The following is a 21,374-nucleotide window of genomic DNA, read 5'->3' as shown; positions in this document are numbered from 1 at the left end:
TCTCTGGTGGTTGGTTGACTGTCTTCTGCCTCCTTTCCTTTCCTATTCCTCACTCTTTCTCTATATCCATCTACTGCTTCTTTCTCCTCTGGTGGTTGGTTGACCACCTCCTGCCCCTTTTCCTTCCCTACTCCTTCTCTATATCCATCCTTCTATTGTTTCTCTTCTCCTCTCTGGTGGTTGGTTGACCTGTTCTCTATCTCTCCTCCTTCCCATCGCGTGAGGATCCCCCTCCTCTGGACAGGAGCTCTCCTCCGGGTTCCCGCCCGCTGTGCCTGCCTGTGGCCACCGACTAGGTAGTATGTCCTGCCCAGCTAACAGTGCATGCCCCCTTGCATGCCTGCGGAAATAGAGACTTGATTGTTTTCCCTTCACCCCATCCCGTCCACTGGAGAAATGGTGCCAGTTTCTTAGGCTGAAAGTCAAGGGTTCCAGGCAATGGAATCTCCCTCAAATCCAGGGTAATTTTCCTTAGAGTAAAATACAGAATCCAATGGAAAGTGGGGGAAATGGGGGTGCTTAATTGCCCTGCTTGTGGTGTGGCTGCCTACAGCTCCCTCAGGAGCAGATAGACTGAAACGAGCACTTGGATCTTAGATGGAATGTCTGGGATAGCTCCCACCCCAACCCCCATCACTGACCCTGAGAACCAAGGAGGGAAGTGGCCAGAGAATGACCCCCTTGCCTGCCTGTTTGGTGGGCTTTGGTCTCTTCTCTTTGCAGGTGACGGTGTGCTGGGCAGGAGAGCCTAGGGCTGATCCCACGAACTGCCTCTCCCCGCAGGCTGAGCATGCTGGGGTCCGCACCTACTTCTTCAGTGCGGAGAGCCCTGAGGAGCAGGAGTCCTGGATCCAGGCCATGGGGGAGGCAGCCCGGGTACAGATTCCCCCAGCTCAGAGGTCAGCCCCTCAAGCTGTTCGACACAGGTAAGCACCACTGGGCCAAACCCCGTGTGGAGAAGGAGAGAAGGATAGTGGGAAGGTGTCAAGGAAGGACACTCGGGATCCTCCTCATTCTCACCTGCCTGACTTCCCCGACACTACTGCCAGTGAGGTCTCTAAAGGTCATTTTACCTGTCTGCCCACCTCCACTACTTCTGACCTAGCAGTGACAGGGGAGAACCTACTTCCCAAGAGGTGGTTTGTCAACAAACATCTATTAGATGTCCTAGATATTGTTCCAAATGTTAGGGACTTCAAAAAGCAATCAAACAAACAAAAAAACAATAAAATTCTTGGTTTTGGGAAGTTTACATCCTGATGGGGAAGGCAAAACACGCACACACACAAACATACATGCAAATGTACATTGAGAGGTAGATATGAACTAAACTGGAAATGGAGTGTTATGTTTGGGTTCCTGCAAAGCGATCAGCATGGTTAGATTACAGAGTTTGTGGAAGAGAATAAGATGGAAAATGTCCTTATTGGAAAAGTAAGCAGAGGCCGGGTTAGGAAGAGCTTTAAAAGCCAAACAGAGACATTTCTATTTGATCCTAGAGCTAAGAGGGAGCTACTTCAGTTATTGAGCAGGGGATTAACATGGTCAGATCCATGCTTTAGGAATATCTCTGGTAGTGGATAATAAGATGGATTGAATGAAACAGGGAGAGACTTGAGGTGAGAGACCAGCCAGCAAGCTATTCCTCTATAACCTAGCCCCTTCCTACTTTTCCAGTCTTCTGATACCTCATACCTAACCAGGTACTTTTCCACCCAGTGACGTGGCCTCCTGGCTATTCCATGAACAAGGCGCCCCATCTCTCAGCTCCCTGCATTTTCTCTGGCTGTTCCTCATGCCTGGAACTCTTTCCTTCTTTACTTTAAATTGCTGACCACCCACGCTTTCTTTAATTCCCAGCTAAAGTATTATTTTATACAGGAAGCCTTCCTTAACACTTCTTAATTCTAGTGCCTTCCCCATTAATTATTTCTAACTAATCTTGTCTATAATTTGTTTTTATATATGTGTTTTATATATATGTTTGTGTACATACATACACACATATACGCAAATATATATGTATTTGTTTTCTCTTCCATTAGTTGTGAGCTCTTTGAAGGCAAGAGCAGGCGTTTCCCTTTTTTTGTATCCCTAGCACTTAGCACAATGCTGGGGGTATATTAGGTACTTACTTAGTGGTTGGTTGATAGTCTTAACAAAAGATGTTAAAGATCTGCACTAGAGTAGTTTCTGCATGAGTGGAGAGAAAGAAGAGGGATTTATGTACCACGGATGAGAGGAAGGAGTTTCTGTGTCACTGTCTAATGTCCTATAAACCTGACATTCAGGAAGCTCACTGGGTTATTTTATTTAGATTATTTTCATTCATTCATTTATTTTGTTGCTTCCTTGTAACTGTATTGCCTCTGATTTAATAGAGATCATTATCCCTCTCCATTTCACAAGTGAAATGTTGTGATCTCTCTCTTTGTCTCCCCTATAACTGATCTCAGTGCTTGGACCTGTAACCTTTACTGTCTTCTCCAACTTCCTCTCTAACTTGGTAGCATGTGGGACTGACTCACAGGTATAGCAGGGCCTGACCATTGGCTGTGGAAACATAGAATGCTGTTCCTTAAATAAGCAAGTCAATCCCTTCTATTGAATCCAACCTCTGGGCAGAGCTCTCTGACCATTCTGGTCATTGGATGTCGATCTTGTGGAAGAGCATAAGCAAGATCTTGCCAGTGGTTCTCAAACTTTTGTTTTCAGTATCTTTATCCCATTAAAAATTATTGAGGATCTCTCCAAAGCGTTTTTGTTTATCTGGGTTATATTTATAGACTTTTACTATATTGGAAATAAAAACAATTTTTGAATTTGTAGACCCTCTAAAAGGGTTTCGGAGATCCCCAGGATTCTCTAGACCATACTTTGAGAACCACTGATCTTGATACTTGAGACGGCTCTCAGCTGATGAGGAAGATGTCTGGGAGTTGGAGAATGAATGAATATTGAAGTGCTTGCTGTTGCCAGGCCCTCTGCTAAATGCTGGGGCTGCAAATACAAAAGTCAGTTCCCATCTTCCAGCTGTATCCACATTGACAAAAAGGCAATTTCTTCCTGATGGGGCTACACATACTTCTCTGAGAGAGGGATTAATATGATCGCCTTCAGAGAATTCCTCGTCTGATAGAAGAAACTTTGTGGTCTGGAGAGTTCCCATTCTGATAGGGAAAAGTTGGTTTCTTCTGGGATCACTGAGGGAGACATCACCATCATCCTCAGGGAGCTTCCTGTTTGAGAGGCTGAGACTTTGGGCTACTTACAAAGGAGCATACCAGAAAGAAAACATATCTGGAGCCTTGTCGAATATGGCAAGCAGTGGTTTGCAATTTGGTATAATGTGGAGGTAGGGTTTTTTTTAGCTATATTTTAAAGGGTGTGAGAAATGTGGGTTGGCAGGGAAGAGAGGAGAGAGAAGTAAAGAGGAAAAGAGAGAAGAGGAGAGGAGGAGACCTGTGAGAATGACTGTGTGCTGTGCTAGAGCTGTAATATTTAACCTGAGAAAATCATTATTTTCACAAACCTCTAACTGTTTAAAAACATTAGTCTTAGGAGGGGTCCCACAGCCTCCCCAGGCTACCAAAAAGGTCTATGATATACATTAAAAAGGTTAAGAACCCTTGGGATAGACTTAGCAAGGACTTGTATTTTTATATTAGCCTGTGTGGCTGGAGCCAAGCAGGAGTGGGGCGGGCTCCAGGAAGCTTAAATCTTGCTACACTGGCCATTTGTGTTTTTGTTGGTCCCCATCTTCCCCCTTTCTTTTCCTTTTCTCACCCTGTTCAGCACCGGGAAGGGGCTGGATCTCCTGACAGGCACACCTTCGGCCTCCCGCAGCCTTGAGAAGCCCGACTCGGAGAATATCCCGCCCAGCAAACACCACCATCACCACCACCAGCCCCGAAACAGCGTCCCCAAACCGGAGCCAGAGACCAAGACCAGAGGGGAAGGAGATGGCCGAGGCTGTGAAAAGACAGAGCGGAAGCTGGAGCAACCAGAAATCAAGAAGGAACCACTGGTGAAAGCCAACGGTGTTCCCGATGGCCCCGATCCGGCACTGGAGCCCGGCAGCCCCTACCCAGAAGCCCCCCGGGTGCCCCCGGGTGGGGAGCGAGGGACCCAACCCAATGGCTGGCAATATAGTTCTCCCAGCAGGCCAGGGAGCACCGCTTTCCCCCCCCAAGACGGGGAGAGCATCGGTCACCGTCGCAGTTTTCCTCCTCGAACCAACCCAGACAAGATTGCTCAGCGGAAGAGCTCCATGAACCAGCTACAGCAGTGGGTGAACCTGCGTCGGGGAGCACCGCCACCAGAGGATCTTAGGAGGTGAGAGCTGGCTGGGGAGCTTCAGGAAAGGGCTGGCAGGGTACCCACTAGTGTCTCACTGGGAACAGAGCCGGGCTATTAGTAAAATAGGCTCCCGGACCCCCTCAGCTCCGCCCAGACCTGTTCTCTTCTGGCCTCCCTGTCTTTGAGGTTCTCATCCCTGTCCCTGGTGGTCTCTCCCTGAGGGGCATTAATTTCTCCAGGAATAGTGTTGCTAACACAGCCAGCCTAAATTCTTTACCTGTGTGCCTTTCCCCCTGAACCTCACCTTTTCCATCTTTAAAAAGGGGCGGGGGGGGTTTATACTGGACATGTAGCTTTTAAGTTTACTTCCAACTCCAAACTTAGGATTCTCTGATTCTGTTCTATAACCTTTGTTTTCAAGTAGTTCCTCTTGCCTTAATTTTCCTTATCTGAAAAAATAAGAGACCTTGAAGTTTCTTCTAGCTCCAAGTCTTTGCTCCTCAGACCCTGGTGGGACCATTTTCTTGAAGAGGCTTAGGGAGCGCCCAGCATGGTTCCTTGAGCAGCTGGGTGGTCTGGCCTCCAGCAGGTCTGGATAACCTTCTCGGAGGAGACCTCAGACTCTGCCTGGAGACTTTCATTCTAGTATGAATTCTGGGATCTGCTTCCATTTATACTGAGGTATAAATGAAAAATAGCTTCTATCCTCTGGGGAGACTAACTTTGCATTTAAAAAGAAGCCAGAAAGATGTAACTTGAAGAGCAGGATTTTAGTCAGCAATGAGCGGGTTGAAGACGTGAGTAGTTTTGCTATTCTGTGTGGGAAAAGGGTAGAAGGAAGGGAAAAGATCCTTCCCTGGCTCCTGAAAGAGGATCCTAGATTGGCAGTTAAAAGGGGGCTTTAGGGGCTCTCTGGTTGTACCTCCTCATTGAGGATCACATGGGTGGTAAATGGCAAAGTCTGATTCCAGATCCTTCCTATGCTCTTCGCCACAGCTCTGGGGAATTGTTTATTCCTTGCTGCTGGAGGTCTTGTTGATTAGAACATAAGAACAACCGAGTAGAGTAGACCGAGTGCCAGAATTCAGATCCAGCTTTGGATACTTACTAGTTGTATGATCCTGGACATGTCCCTTAACCATCAGCCTCAGTTTCCTCATCTGTAAAATGGGATTAATAATAGCACCTCCTGATACCTATCACAGTGGTATTGGAAGGATTACTACATGTGTAAAATGTCTTTTCCATTTTAAAGAACAATATAAATGCTAGCTATTTATTATTATTATTCCTAATTTAGAGGATATGGAATAGGTCGAGGGATGGAGATGGAGAAATACCCAGCAGTGTGATGTCATAGAAAGACTATTTGTTTATGGCTAGAAAACTTGGATTTCTGGACAAAGAGCCACCATTTATTGGCTTTGGGACTTTAGGGTTATTTGAATTCTTCCAGCCTCAGTTTCCTCATTTGTAAAGTAAGGCTGTTAGACTAGATTATGGCTTTACAATTGGAAAATGCCTCAGAGATTAGTGTTCCTCTTTTTTTTTTTTCCTGATCCACTGGTTCAATTATCACCTCTTCAAAGAAGATAGAATGCAAAAGCATTATGTGCCAAGCTCTGCGTGCTGGGGATAGAAACAGAAAATCAAGGTTGTCTGGATGCTGATGAGCTGACTTTCTGATTGGAGGAGACCCCATATAGAGGAGAAGTGCAGTCACAGGGCGGATGGAAAGGTTGTGCAGTCTTTAGGGGGCAGCAAGAGGGAAAATGACAATGCCTCAAGGATTTGGAGGGCACAGTAGCCGGGCAAAGGGTACTTGGGGGCTCCCCTATTTTATCAGAAGAATGGTAGTTTGTCTACCCCCTGCTACTGAAACAATATTTTTCCTCAGCTAGAAGAAGGAGGAAATATTAGTGGGCTCTCCGCTGGAGGCAGGATGAGGTGTTGAGAAAGAGTTCCCAACCACTCTGCTTATTTGAGTGGCTCTGCCCTGGATGCCCAGGTGTGGACAGGTGAGGTTTTGGCTGAGGTGGTAGGCCCTGCCTTCCAAGGCCTGGTGATTTCAGATTTTGGATGGACACCGATGATTATATGCAGCCTTCATCTCTCTCCCGAATTCCAGTCACACACCATCACCCAGATGTCTCATAGATGTAGCGAGATAAACTAAACTCATAATCTCCCCCTACCCCCAACCCATCCTTCTTTCCAACTTGCCTGGTTCAGTTGAGAACATCACCATTCTAGTTACCCAGATGGGTAAATGGGGAGCTATCTTTAAGCCTTCTCTCTCCCCTGCTCCCCATCCCCATAGCTAATGAGCGGCTTGTTAGCTTTACAGTGATAGCATCTCTCGTCCTCGGGACTCAGGACTACCGGCTTAGCTCAGGCCCTTGTCGCCTCTCACCTGGACCATTACAGTAGTCTCATAAATGGGTCTTTTGGCTTCCAATATTCCCGCTCTAATCAATCCTCCACTAAGCGATTTAGGAAAGCTGTCACTTTCCTAAAGCATATGGATCTTCTCAAAGACCACTGACTTCTGCCAAAGCAGGAAAGGTTTTAGTTAACCCTCGGAGAGAACTTTCTGGCGGGGAAGCTGATGAATAAACACTAGGATAGGTCCCTGGGGAAGCTGTAGAAGAATAACTTATTTGCAGTGGATTTTTAAGGAGGTAGCTAGGTAGTACTATGGATAAAGCATGATCTGGACCCAGGAAGATTCATCTTTGTGAGTTCAAACTTCAGATACTGGGCAAGTCACTTAATTCTGTTTGCCTCAGTTCTTTTGTAAAATGAGCTAGAGAAGCAAATGGCAAACTACTCCAATAACTTTTCTAAGAAAACCCCAAGTGTAAAATGAGCTGGAGAAGAAAATGGTAATCCACTGCAGTGTCTTTGCCGAGAAAGCATCAAATTTAGTCTCAGACACTCATTAGTGACCCTGGGCCAGATAGTCCTGTTTGCCTCAGTTTCCTCAGCTGTAAACTGAGCTAGAGAAGGAAATGGCAAACCATTCCAGCATCTTTGCCAAGAAAACCCTAAATGGGATCGTGAAGAGTTAGACATGACAAAATGACTCGACAACAGGAGCTATAATGTAGGGGATAGAAATCCGAGTCAGTAAAGTCTGGGTACAGATATTCCTAACTCCATTTCTGATATCTATTATGTGTGATCCTGGAACAAATCATTTACTGTTTCAGTGTCCCAGGCAACTCTCTGGTTGCAGGTCAGAGAAGGTACTGATTGCCTTGGAGAAAAAGAGGTTCCTCATTAGGAATTCCCTATGTGGATGAAATCATAGGTTCACTCCAAAAGAAAATGTATTCTGTGCTTTTCTATTAGTGTTGTTCTTTTCTTACAGTTCTGCATGGCTAAGATGTAGTTCAAGTGACATGATTCATCGTACAATGGAGGAAACAGAGTCCTGGGTTATACAATTCATGCCAGAGTTAGAATTTCCATCTTTCCACTTTATCCCTCTTAAACTAGTTTATGTAATAATATGCGTGTGTGGAGATGTTATTAACCCATTCTGTAAAAGAGGTATTTTTATTTATGGATTTACATGTGCAATGGAAGACCCCTGACTTAGAATAACTGGGAGGACCACACTTGTTCTGTAAAAGAGATATTTGCTTATTTATGGATTTGCATGTGCATTTGAAGACCCCTGAATAACTGGGAGGACCCCAGAGACTCAATAACCTTAAGTTGAGAGCTTTTTAAATAGGTTTCTTTCAATGTTGTCAACAAGTCATGGATTTGTGATTCTGTTCGCTCTTTTTGATTTTCAGCCCCTCCAGGTTCTACCCTGTGTCCCGACGAGTCCCCGACTATTATGGCTCGTACTCCCCCCAGTACCCAGATGATTTCCAGTACTACCCCCCAGGGGTGCGCCCAGACAGTATCTGCTCCATGCCAGCCTATGATCGGATCAGCCCGCCCTGGGCCTTGGAGGAGAAGCGCCACTCCTTCCGAAATGGGGGCAGCACCGCCTACCAGCTCCGCGAGTGGAAGGAGCCCCCTGGCTACGGGCGTCAGGACGGGGTCTGGATCCCCAGCCCTGCCCGGCAGCCCGTCTATTACGATGAACTGGACGCCGCCTCGGCCTCCCTCCGCCGCCTCTCCCTGCAGCCGCGTTCCCACTCTGTGCCACGGTCCCCTAGCCAAGGGTCTTACGGCCGGGCTCGCGTCTACTCCCCGGCCCGGTCCCCGAGTGCCCGCTTTGAGCGCCTGCCACCACGGAGTGAGGACATCTATGCCGACCCCGCCGCCTACGTGATGAGGAGATCTGTCAGCTCCCCCAAGGTGAATCTCCTCATTCTGGTCCTGACTTTCAATGTCCCCCCCCCAGGAGTCCAGGGGGAATCTCTCAGGGAGGAATGAGAGAGGGGGGTCTGTGAAGGTGGGAGAGGACAGCCCAGTGAAAGGGGAGGTTTGCATTTTCCTACCAGCTCTAGTTTTCATTAACCTTCTGACTCTGGGCCAGTCACTTCATTTCCCTAGGACTTGCCTTTTTGGGCTAAAAATATAAGGGGATTGGACGGGATCATCTCCAAGTCTCCTCCAGTTTTTCTGTCTACGAGACACTCAGCCAGCCCAATAGGGGAAATGGCTTTCTGTCATTCCATCAAATTTAGCCCATCTGTTCATTAAAATGTAGGGCAAGAACTATTTTTGTCTCCCCAACACTTAGTCCAGTGCCTGGCACATAATAGGTGCTTAACGAATGTTAACTGACTGGTTGTTCATCAGCAGGACCTTGCCCTTGGGGCTGCCCATTTGCTGTGCTTGAAACCACGTTCTCTTACATCTGTTCATATGGGAAAGGGGAGAAGGGGCTGCTTATTCCTTCAGGTCTTGAGCCCCATTGCCAGGGAGAGAGCAGCTTGGGTTCCGCTCTTGGGAGAAATAGGCGGGTGAGCTCGGTGAGACACATTGCTGTGGGAGTCCGCGTCAGGATCACCTCACTGCCTCATCTGCTTTGTCTTCCAGTATGATTACTTGGGTGACCGGAGGCCTGTCCCTGCAGGAATATTCCCTTACAACTATCCACCATCTCCCACAGTCCATGACAAAATGGTATGTTCCTTCTTCCCGCCGTAGGTTTTTCGGGATCTCTTTCCCTCCTTCCCTCCTTGAAGGATGAGTTGGGACAGTGGTCAGACATGCTGGGGGCCTGATGCTTCCTTAGAAAGTAGCCATGGGACATCATGTTTGCTTACCTCCTCACCTGAGCCTGGCATTAATTAGCCCAAAGGTCCCACTCTGCCCCTGGACAGCCCACCGTGCTCTGGATGAATAAGCAAGTGAAATGCTTAGGGAATATTGAACTCTAGGCATCTTACCATGACTGATAGTTCCTCTCCAGGATATGGAGAAGGGGGGCAGAGACCAGGATTCCTGGTGGTGAGGAGAGACAGGAAGATCATTTCGAGGGCCACAGCTAAGCTGGTCTGGGGCAAAGGGAATGAGTAACTTGCTGTGGTGCCCTGTAAAGACTTTAGCTGCTCTTCAGCTCCTCTCTGAAGTATATTCCTAAGATTTATGTGCTCCAGAAATACCCACTATTTTCTAATACTTTTCTAGGGCACATTAACCAAGGGAGGAGCTCCAGGGCCATAGCTGTTGGGGAAGCCTCCCCCATGGAAATCTCCCTCCTGATCTCGTTATTACTCTCTCCCTGCCCATCCAGTAGAACAGGTCTTTTACCCAAAGGAATATAGCTTTGTCATCAGGTAATTTTCACTCCTGTGGACTTCAGTGTCCTCCTCTGTGAAATGACAAGGTTGGGTTCATTGGCTTTTCCCCTTAGCTTGAAGTTCCAGCGTCCCTTATGATATCAGAAAGAATCCCTCTCTCAAATTTTTTGGGAACCTTGGATGAATAGCAGCAGAACTCATAGGCTGCAGGGGAAGACAGTGGGGGCCACCCCCTTGGGCCTTTACCTCCTGCTTCCTCCTTAAATGGTACCACAGACCCACAGATATTCCAGGATCCTCCCCTGTCCCAGCCCCCAGGCTCACTTCCCCTTCACTCCCAGCCGAGCCACAGGAGACCCAGGAGCAGTTGGGAGGGGGTTGTTCCCTCAGAACCTGAGCATCCCCCAGGCGAGGGGCAGCGTGGGTACCCCTGGATTGGGGAAGATGGACCAGAGGACATTGTTCAAGGGACGACCACCCTTCTGGTGGGGGGAGTCCTACAGGGAACTGCTGAAAACTAAAACCAAAACCAGTTATCTACACATCCTCGTCTTTTCCTCCCCACTGGCAGTCCCCTTTTTGGAATGCCTCAGGACCCAGAGAGGTTTCCCTTTGTCCTTGCCCAACTAACACCTAACTGCTTTGCTTCTTCTTTTCTGTTGTTTTCTTTTGTCCTGTTCCTGTTTGTTTGTGTTGCTGGTGGGGGGCCTCTGGGCCTCTTGGTAGGACGAACTTTTAGATCTTCACTTGCAAAGAAACCTAGAGTATTTGGATCAGCAGGTAGGCCAGAGCTGGTGCGTCCCTCTCCATCCCCATCCCTCCCGTTCCTGGCCCTGCCTTCTACCCAACCCACCCATCCCCATCTCCCCCCCCCCCCCATTTTATAATCTTTGTTGGCTTGTCCCCATACAACAAAGTGGCTGGTCTTTTTTTGTTTGGTTTTGTTTTGGTTTGCTCCTACGCCCTTCCTCTTGGAGCCCTTTAGGGCAGGGGGTGGTGAGGAAGAGAGAAAGAGAGAGAACCATAAAGGACAACATGAATAATGAATACCACCTCCTGTTTTACATCACCCAGCCTCAGACCAGCCCCAGAAGGCAGATGGGAATTTGTATTTTTCCAGGAGAAGAGAAGGGAGCAGCTGTAGCTGAGCTTTAGCAGAGCCCAGCTTGCCCTAGAGATGTTCATCCTTCCGTGCCCTAGCTCCAGGGGCAAGGCAGAGTCGCAGTGACAGCAGATTTCCCTTCCTATTGTCCAGAGAGGGTCAGCTCGGCTTTGTCCCTTCGGTTATGCTTCAGTCAGATTTTCAAAAAGCACGAACTGTAGCTAGTTTTCCCAAGTTGGAAAGGTCTAGAATAAGGAGACCAGCTGGGCAAAGTTCATCGCATAATAGTGACCCCCAGACAATGACCACCTTTGACTGCGGCTAAAAACCACCTGCTACAGTTCATGGAGCTTCAGTCCTTATGGGGGAAGGGTCTTTACTGACTTAAATCTCGGGTCTTCAAAATATCCCAGGAAGGGTGGACTCTGTCATACGTAAAAATGAAGGCTCTTGTTTTGAGTCAAGTTTAGCAGAAGTAGGTTTGAGACGCAAGGTCTTGACTCCCTACCTTTGGTGGCTGAGGAGGTAATAAGACCCACTCTTCTTGTCTTCAGTTCAGCTCCCCCAAAACCCTTCCTGGTTTGTTTGTTTTTTTGGAAGTCTATGCCAGAGGCAGGCAAGCCCTAATAGATTTTTCTAGAGATAATGTCAATTTGTTTACCTCTCTGCTCATCGCTGACTCACCCTTGCCTATCTGCCCTTCAAAGACAGACTTAAAAAAGGGCAGAGAGGAGAATCCTTAGGAGGACTGCTGCTGTTCAGTCATTTTTCAGAAAACCCATTTGGGGGTTTCTTGGCCGAGATACTGGAGGGGTTTGCCATTTCCTTCTCCAGCTCATTTTACAGATGAGGAAACTGAGGCAGAGTGAAGTGACTTGTATAGGGTCACACAGCTATTTAGGATCTGCAGTGGATTAAACTAAGGGAAGAAATGTTTTCCTGAGTACAGTTCCATCACTCTTCCCATTGAACCATCTAGTTGCCTTTACAAAGTTGAAAAGGGGTTGTCTAATCATTTTTCAGTCATATCTGACTCTTTGTGACCCCATTTGGGGTTTTCTTGGCAGAGATACTGGAGGGGGTTTGCATTTCCTTCTTCAGCTCATTTTACAGATGAGGAAACTGAGGCAGAGTGAAGTGATTTGTCCGGGGTCACACAATTAATTATTATCTGAGACTGGATTTGAAGTGAGGGAGAGATGTTTTCCTGAATATAATTCAAGCACTTTCTCCATTGCCTTTACAAAGTTGAAAAGGGGTTGTCAAGTCAATAATCATTTATTAAGTACCTACTATGTGCCAAGCTTGTGCTAAGCACTAGAAATGTACAGAAAAGTGAAAATTATTCCTGCCCTCACGGAGTTTACATTCTAGCGAAGGAGACAACATTCAAACAATTAAGTACGATATAGAAAAACTAAATTAGAGATCACCTCAGAGAACTAGAATTAAGGGGGATCAGGAAAGTCTGCTTGAAGAAGATGGAATTTTGTTGAGACTTAAAGGTTTTTCTTCAAACTTTAAGGGTTGTGAGCTGGGTGATGGAGGAAGTTCTTCTACAATGAAATCTCAGAACCCTCAAGTGTGGATGTGCATTTAATTTGTGCCCATCTTAGGGTCAGGCACTGTGGGGTTGAAGAAGACTTGGTCCTTTCCCCCAGAGGCTCACATTGCTACATCAAGGGAGAGAGCTGGGCATTGGCCAAAACATTTTCTCTTTCCTGACTTGCTTCCTCATTTGTAAAATATAGATCTGAGAGCCTCAGATTTTTTGGTTTCAGGACCCCTTTATGCTTTTAAAAATGATCAAATACCCTAACCTAAAGAGCTTTGTTTATCTGGGTTATATTACTGCATTAGAAATCAAAACACCTTCGAATTATTACGAAAGTAGTTTTGTCCTTGTGGACACTCTTAAAGAGTTAGGTAAGTTCCTAAACCAAACTTTGATTACAACTGGACTAACTAACAAGCTGATTTCTCCAAGTGCTTTCCCAGCTTTAAATCTTAGAATCACCTGGAGAGAATCCCCTGGCTTCCATTCTCTGATCCCAGCCCCAGGATGCCAAACCTGCTTGGGATTCTGCAAGGAGAGAGTTACGCCCCTTCCTGCAATATTTCCTGCCCTAGGACAACCTGAATGCTTCTCAGAAACTGACTTTTCACATGGCTGCCCTACAGATGAGATAATCATTTAGAATAATGCTTCACATTCACTGTTATTTCCCAGACTCCATCAATCAACAAGTATGTTTGGAACACCTACTATATTTGCAAGGCATTGTGTTAGCTAGCACAGATATAATGGAGGAAATAATAAATCAGGAAGACCTGGATTCTAGTCACAGCTCTGCTGCCGTAAAAGTCACCTAAGGGTCTCAGTTTCCTCATCTGTAAAGTGAGGAGCTTGGACTAGATGACTCCTAACGTTTCTTCCAGGTTTGGATCTCGTGATCCCTTTTTCTCACCTCATTTGCCCCTTACATCATCCTTAAAGGACTAGGAGGGCCAAAGAGGATCTCCCTCAGGAAGGGGAAAGGGATCCAAAGAGCCTGTGAATTGAATAATAGGCACAGTGGACCTGGGCCTGAATGCCTCAGTCTCTGGACATTCATTCCAATACCCATCCAATATCTTTCCTTCAGCTCTGACCCCCTTCTCTCCTGAGCTTACTCAGGAGGAGAAGTGAGGTGGACAGATGCCTGGAAGCACATACACCGGATGTCTCTGAAGCTATTTGTTACTTCTGAAAGGGGATGGAAGTTTCCTCCCTTCCTTTCCCTTATATACATATTTATATGTGTATTCACATTATGGGTGCTTAATGAAAGCCTGTTGATTTCTGACTTGATCTAGCTGGAAGAGAAGAATCAGAACATCTTTAATTGGATTGACTCATTGACAGGAGGGACAATGAGATGGAGTGAGGGATAGAGGGCCAGACACTATCTTTTTAGGAAGACTCATCTTCATAAGTTCAAATCTGACTTCAGACACGTAGTAGCTGTGTGGTCCTAAGTGAGTCATTGTCCCGTTTGCCTCATTTCCTCACCTGTAAAATGAACTGGAGAAGGAAATGGCAAAACAGCCCAGAATCTGCCAAGAAAACCCTAGTTGGGGCCACAAATCATCAGCCGTAACTAAAAAATTACTTTTGTCCCTTACTTCTAAAATCACTTACTTCCTGCACTTTGCCACAAATACATCTGGCCAGGAAAGGCAAGGGGCAGAGTTGAGTGAAAAGACTTACGTGAGGTAAGTTAGTAGGGCCATTACGAGCAGATCTTGGAGAAGAAAAGGAAGCTCCAAGGCTAAGGTTTTTAAGACTAGGACAAACATTTGTCTCCACATTTCTGCCTGCTCAGCTGACAGGCAAATACAACTCCTCCAGACTGTGGAATGGGGACTAAGGACCACATGTGTGTTAAAGGGTATGCGAAGGGGAGACATAAATCTCCAGGAGGACTTCTCCATGATTACAGTCTTGCCACCAGCCCCGGCTACGTGATTCTGTGGAAAGAACATTATATTTGGAGTCAGGACCTGGGCTCAAAGCCCAGCTTGGCCACGAGCTAGTTGTGTGACCTTCTGAAATCTCCTCACCTGCCTCTCCTAACCTGCCTACGCTGCCTCCTAGACCTGCTTTCTTCCTCCCTGCCTAAAAACCTCCCTAAAAAACTCCTCTGTCTTTTGCTGTCTTCTCCTTTGGAATGATTGCGTTAAAGGGACACAGTCAAGGATATTTCCTAATTTGTCATCTGATGTTCCTGCTCTGCAGACTTGCAGAAGGCATCCATGAGCTGCTCTTACCACTAAAAAAAATTCGGCAAGTTTTCCCCTTTTGTGTCCTCGATGCTCTTGAAATTTAGAAATCCAGTAGGTAAAAAAATCAAGAGTCCTGCCTTCAGTTTCTTCCTAACCAGAGAATGCCATTTAATTGCATATTCATTCCCCGGTCCTGTTCCGTGTTATTTTATGTCTCCTCATGCTCGGTCATGACACGGCAGGCCATCTGGATGACCTTCCGCGGCCCAATCCGAATTTCCACCAGTCTCTGTTGTCCCTTTAACAAAGCTTGCTTGGTTCAGCCTCCTTATTTGCTCTGCAGCCTCATCCAAGCTCTCCCTGGATGCGACAGTAACAGCCCAGCTCTGGAAACTGCAGTTAGCAATCTCATTTTACTGTAGAGCTAGGGAAGGTGGGTTGGGATGGGGAGAGCAAGCTCCGGCATCTGCTGCTGGAAGGGCTGCCTGCCCGGCAGGGCTTTGGTTTCTGGCTCTCCCCTTTTTGAGTTAGTTCAAATTTCAGGAGAGTAGCCATGTCAGCAGCGAGCCCGCTCAGGTCTCAGTCACCTCACAGGGCCTGCCTCTTGTGTCCTTGGAACTGAGCCGCGTGGGGACCTGAAGACAGAAACAGGGCAGGGAACGTGGCTTGGGGCACAAGTGGCAGAGATGCCTGCGGGCTGGGATTCTTGTTGTGTTGTTTGTTTGTTAAACCTTTGTCTGCACAGGTACGGTAGCCTCTGTATAGCCCCTGTTGTAGAGTAGTGTGATGTGTCTTGGAAGGCAAATTTCAGAAAGAGAAACTAAAAGAAGAAAAATACAGCTGAATCTCACCAGAGGTGGCTGGGTGTCCGAGAGAAAGCTTGCCGCTGTTCCCTAAACCAAACCTAAGGCCACGTCCAGTGGCGGAGGTTGGGGAACATGGCAATGAGAAGGGGTGTGTGTGTGTGTGTGTGTGTGTGCGCGCGCGTGCGCGCTTGGGGGCTTGTCTGTCTGAACTGTCCCTTCCTCCCTTTGCTGCAGATGAATGAGAGTGAGACTCTCATCAGTATGGTGAACCGAATGGTGGAAAATTCTTCCCCCAGGGCCCAGCTATTCATGCAAGTAAGACCCCTGCCTGGCAGCGCTCACCGCTAATGTCATTTCAGCTGCTTGTGCATGGTAGAACCAACTCATCCAGGACCTGGGGCTCCACCTGCCCCATGCGCCTGCCTCCCCAGTGTCATCTCCATCAAAACGCGCTTGGCCCAGCTCCCCTTTGCCAGCACCACCCAGCTCTGGAGCCCTTCACTCACATGGGGAACATCAGAGCCTTTGTCACTCCATCCAAGCCATCCATGCAGCGCCCGGCCAATGCCACATCTCATGCTGCCCCAGGGTCATCAGTGCTCGGGGGTGGGAGATGCTGTCGTTCGTTGCCCAGAACTCCTGTCTGAAAAATTGGTTCCATTCTTAACAAGAGCAGATTGGACGAAGGATTTGGATAGGAGTATTGGAGCCATCCCAGGGCCAGGAACCTAGGGGAGCAATATGGCCTCCTTGAGGTGGGACATCCCAGCCACAGAGCTCTCCTCATTCTGGCTGAGCTCTGTCTAGCAGAACTGGCTCGTGAACGTTCTCCTCCTCCGTGGCTACTTTTACTCGCTGCAGATGTGCCCTCACCCCAAACAATCAGTTTACAGTCCCTGCTGCCACTCTAGGGAATCATTCAAAGTCACGCCGCTCTAATTTCCCTCCATCTCAGCAGTGTAATGGACCTCGGAAAGTAGGGGACAGGTTATTACAGGGGGAGGGTCCAAAAGGTGAATGTAACATCTCCAAGTCATCCCTAAAATCCACCTGACTTCAGAGGAAAAGGGATGGGACTCAGGTACAGAGTGAGAAAGAGGCAAGGATATTCCCCATCTCAGGGATGGGGACTGAGACACAGAGTGAGAAAGAGGCAGGGGCACCCCCCCCCCTCAGGGATGGGGACTCGGTACAGAGTGAGAAAGAGGCAAGGATGTCCCCCATCCCAGGAATGAGGACTGAGATTTCTTAGCCCTTCAGCTAGTAGCACAGACCCTGGCTCCAACCCACATTTTGGAACCACAAAGATGCTGATGGAGGTTGAGCTTGAACAACAGCTGGATGAAAGCTGGGAGGTCAGCATCCCCATCATCTCTCACTTTATCACTTCTGCCATAGTAACCGACTTTCTCTTCAACAGGTTCCTTCTTACTCAGAGGTGTTTCGGGATGGCCTCCATACCTACAAGTTAAACGAGCAAGATACCGATGTAAGAGCAGCTCTCCCCACTTCTTCTGTCCAGTCCAAGCTCTTCCTGCTGTCGTCCCTCATCCGCCCTCTCCTCCTTGGAGGTTCTCTCCCATCCATCTCTCTTTCTATTGGTTTTCCATCCATTTGACTCACACACTTTGTCCTAACCAGCTGCCCCCTTTTTCTTACTACCCTCCTATTCCTGTTTACGTGGACACATCTCCCAGGCTTGGATCCCATCACAGGTAGAAGAGTGGCTTATCCTCAGCCCCGTGGCTCTCCCCTGACTGTGGGACGTGGCTTAGGGTTAGGGAAAGTGAAAGGGAAAATCAATTAGCTGGGATTTATTGGCCACTTATTCTGTAATTCTTGCTTTCAAGGGGCTTATAGTCTTCCAGGAGTGTGGTTCAGGGAAAAGAACAATGACTCTGAAGCCAGAGGACCTGAGATTAAACCTTTGATACTTACTACCTGTGTCATCTCAGATGAGGAATAGATCGGTTAACTTTCCAGGACCTCAGTTTCCTCATTTGTAACTTGAGAGTGATAGGCTAGGATAGAAATGAGAGGCTTGGACTACATGGTCTCTGAGGTCCTGTACAGCTCTAGAAATAGACCCTCTGATCCTAGTAGGGAAGATAATGCTACGGATATGGAAATATAAATTGCCCTCTAATGAGGCAGCTAGGGATACAATAGAGAGAACAGCAGACTTAAGAGTTAGGAAGCTCTGAATTTTAATTCAGCTTTAGTTACTTGCTAGCATATGACCCTGGACAATTCATTTACCTGTCTACCTGACTTTCTTACTCTGTAAATTCAGCATTGAAGCCTAGAGAAATCAGGACACCTGGTTTTAAATCCTGTTATTGACGTTATTGACATTTCCTAGCATTATTATTCTGAGCAAGATGAAACTGCTCAAAGCCTCAGTTTACTCATCTGTAAAATGAAAATAATATGCTTATAATCCTTATCTTAGAGGATTATAAGGAAAGTTCTTTAGAAACCTTCAAGTCCTGTATGAATGTGAGTTATTATTGAAAGAAAAGAGTAACACAGAGAACCTAGCCTTAATTTAGTAGCCTCTTCATTTTGTGATCCCAAAGATCCCTCAGTGATTGTAACATTGTAGTAATATCTGATTACAATCATACAAAGGAGGTAGTGAAATCCAGAACTAAACAATTATTAATTAGGAGAATTCCTGGTGCAGAAACCACTCTGTTTTAATAGAGATTAGCAATAACAAGAGTTGTATGGTGTTGCTGAGAGCAGGGTGATTTGTCCTTGGTCACACAGCTAATATATTGTAGAGATAGGACTTCCCAAGCTAGCCCTCTGTGTTCTCCTACTCTATTGCAAGTATTATCCCACTTTACAGATGAAGAAACTGAGGATCAGAGAAGTAAGTTACCTAATATCACATAGCTAGTGAGAGACATAAATGGGCCTTCAACCCAAGCCGCCTTGTACCAGTTCCATTGCTCTGCCAGTCACTTTAAACTGAGTACCAAGGAAAAGTAGGAGGGATTGCTGGGCACAAAAAAATTCTCAGTCCCTTGGTGGTTAGTTGACTCACTTCAGGAACAAGTTAGTGCCTCCTTTTCCAATGGGATCTTGGGCAGGGTCCCTTCCAAAATGAAGGGACCTATCCCTCAATTTCTCTGTTGCCTAGGTAACTATAGAGTTTTAGACAGCCTGGGATATTGGGGGATATTGTAGATCTCAGCAGGTAATACCTGGTGAATGAGTCCAGTCAACTTAGGCTCCATGATTTAAGTTGTTCATCTTCCTCTTTTCTTCTTCCTCCCTTTTTTCTTTGGACCTCAGAAGCTCCTGGGTAAACTATGTGAGCAGAACAAGGTGGTGAGGGAACAGGACCGGCTTGTGCAGCAGCTCCGGGCAGAGAAGGTGAGGATCCTGAAGGTATCCCAAGGTCAATGGAACGGGCCAGAGAGGTAGTCCGACAAAGGCTATCGGGGCTGCCATCTCTATCCATCCATAACAGAGGAATGAATGTTTCTATTATACCTTTACCTGGGCTCTCATCCACTCAGTGCCCCGGGGAAAACAAGGCAGGTTTGAAGCTTTCCTTGAGTAAGCTGGTTAAGTCCCCATGAAACCAGACCACATGTTGCCCTCTGGGGGAATCCAAACCCTTCTCAACAGCCCTCCTCTCCCCATCCTCAGGAGAGCCTAGAGAGTGCTCTGATGGGCACCCACCAGGAGATGGAAATGTTTGGGAGTCAGCCTGCCTATCCTGAGAAGCTACTGCATAAAAAGGAATCCTTGCAGAACCAGCTGATCAACATTCGGGTCGAGTTGTCCCAGGCCACTACGGTAACTGGGGGAGGAGGGGAACTTCAATTCCCAGAAATTTGGCCTTTTAGGAAACCCACCTGTCCTTGGAGGGGAGTGATGGACCAGCATCCCCTCGTGGCCTGTGGTAAACATGCTAGCTTATGGAGAGTAAAATAAATAAAGTCATCCCTTTTCCCACTAACCAGATAGACACTGGGACTCACTTTTCCTGAGGCAAAGTGGGGAAGTAGGAGATCTAAGAGGACTTTGTTTCCCTGGCTGTTTTAATGCCTTTATTTCCAATGCTCACCGAGACCAAGAGAGAGGGGCAGCTCTGCCCATCTTGCTCCATATGGGCAATACAGCCCATCTCTAGTGAGAGATGGAAGGAGGATGATGGAAGAGCCTAGTGGCTCGCACTGACGAGTTTTGACTCTCTTACTTCCTGCCTGTAGGGTCTTGGATAAATGATTTCCTCTCTCTCAGCCTCAATTCCCTTATCTGTAAAATGAGGGGGGTTGGCTTTCTAGGGGAACTTACTCCTCCTTCCCCCACCTTGGATGAGTCAGTAACCCCAGGGAAGGAAGCCTCCTCCTGGCTGGGACACAATTTACTAACAGGCCCTGGTCTTTGTTGCCTTCTCCCTGCTTAAGTTCCTTTGCTTTCCAGCCACCTGGAATGATCAGGTCTTTGATGGGGGAGGACACAGAATTAACCTCCTCCTGCCCATCCATGTGCTTGGGCTGATGGAGAGTGTTGATTTTTACTTTAAAGCTCTTATTTCTGACTAATATCCTCTGGTGAGAAAAGGATAGTTTCTGTTCTGTTTCTGTTTCTAGAGGCTGTATATACAGGGGGAGCAGGGAAGGGGAAGGAGCAAGTATTCTACTGCCACCTTGATTTAACCAAGATTTGTTCCCTGGGCTATTTTTCTTTTTGCTCTCCATGTGCCTCCAAGCACTTTCCATGCCCAAAGTGGGAACATCCCCCAGCTTTTCATCTTCTCCTCCATCTCTGGACCACCTGGCTCCTGCTTCCTGGGACTTGGGGGGAAGGGGAACTGCTTGGTGACAAGGCTTTCTCAGCTGTCCTCCCCTCCCCACTTGCTACAGGCTTTGACTAACAGCACGATAGAGTATGAAACTCTAGAGGGGGAGGTCTCTGCCCTGCATGATGATCTTTGGGAGCAGCTCAACTTGGACAACCAGGTGAGCAGGGCCCTAGGACAGGGGGAGGGCTCCTTCAATCTAGGGCAAAAGGGATCTTGTCAGCTTTCTCACTTGCCTTAAAGCCCAGGAGGGTTAAGGAGGCAAAAGAGAAAAAGCTAAAGGACAAGATTGTAGTAGACTTCAAGTCTTAGGGGCACAATTCAGATTCAAGAAAAAATTCTTGACTATAATGTTTTTAGAACACAGGAAGGTAATGGAAGAAAATGTGTCATCTCCTTTTTTGAATTTAAGAATAGAAGAGACATTTGTCAGTTTGGTTTCTTTGTAGGCTGGCCTGGAGGCAGGGGGATGAATGTGGTGACCTCTGGCCTTGTCACCACAAAAGCTTTGTAGCACTTTCTGTCTTGCACAAAAGCCTACCATTTCCTTAGCTAGCTTTGCAAACCACTTTTCTCACCTTCTAACCAACTCTGCCCCTCTCTCCCATCTCTCTCTGGTTCCCCTGGTCTCAATCTCTACCCTTACTGTGGAGCTGATTAATTATGAAAACAGTGAGTCATGACCTCTTCAGAAGAGTGGGCCTAGAATGCCCTAGTGAGATACATTGTGAACACTGAAAATAAAAAATAAAAACCAAGGCACAAGCCACTGCTGCATCTAACTCGTGAGATGCTTAAGCATGCGGTGGCCCTTGGCTCGGTCACTAGTCCTAAGTCTGGGTGTAACTCTTCTGCAAGAAGGGAAA

The 21,374-nt window shown here is 47.1% G+C and overlaps 1 protein-coding gene across 13 annotated transcripts in view; it reads left to right on the top strand.

The window, feature by feature from the left end:
• Nucleotides 1-21,374, top strand: part of PLEKHA6 (pleckstrin homology domain containing A6) — a 180,753-nt gene that overhangs the window by 138,252 nt on the left and 21,127 nt on the right. For 7 of the 13 annotated variants that reach the window (XM_031937198.1, XM_031937197.1, XM_031937200.1 and 4 more), the window contains exons 7-16: nucleotides 724-926; nucleotides 3,796-4,335; nucleotides 8,106-8,619; nucleotides 9,307-9,393; nucleotides 10,740-10,793; nucleotides 15,921-16,001; nucleotides 17,107-17,175; nucleotides 18,990-19,070; nucleotides 19,350-19,499; nucleotides 20,573-20,668. In XM_031937198.1, coding sequence (XP_031793058.1) covers nucleotides 724-926; nucleotides 3,796-4,335; nucleotides 8,106-8,619; nucleotides 9,307-9,393; nucleotides 10,740-10,793; nucleotides 15,921-16,001; nucleotides 17,107-17,175; nucleotides 18,990-19,070; nucleotides 19,350-19,499; nucleotides 20,573-20,668 — 1,875 coding nt within the window. The remainder of the gene's footprint in view (nucleotides 1-723; nucleotides 927-3,795; nucleotides 4,336-8,105; nucleotides 8,620-9,306; nucleotides 9,394-10,739; nucleotides 10,794-15,920; nucleotides 16,002-17,106; nucleotides 17,176-18,989; nucleotides 19,071-19,349; nucleotides 19,500-20,572; nucleotides 20,669-21,374) is intronic. The other 6 variants (XM_031937193.1, XM_031937203.1, XM_031937196.1 and 3 more) reach the window with 5 other exon arrangements.

The sequence above is a fragment of the Sarcophilus harrisii genome, chromosome 4 (genome assembly GCF_902635505.1).
Source record: "Sarcophilus harrisii chromosome 4, mSarHar1.11, whole genome shotgun sequence".
NCBI classification, from domain to species: Eukaryota; Metazoa; Chordata; class Mammalia; order Dasyuromorphia; family Dasyuridae; genus Sarcophilus; species Sarcophilus harrisii.
The sequence above is the reverse complement of the archived record's forward strand: the minus strand, read 5'-3'. Positions and strand labels throughout refer to the sequence as shown.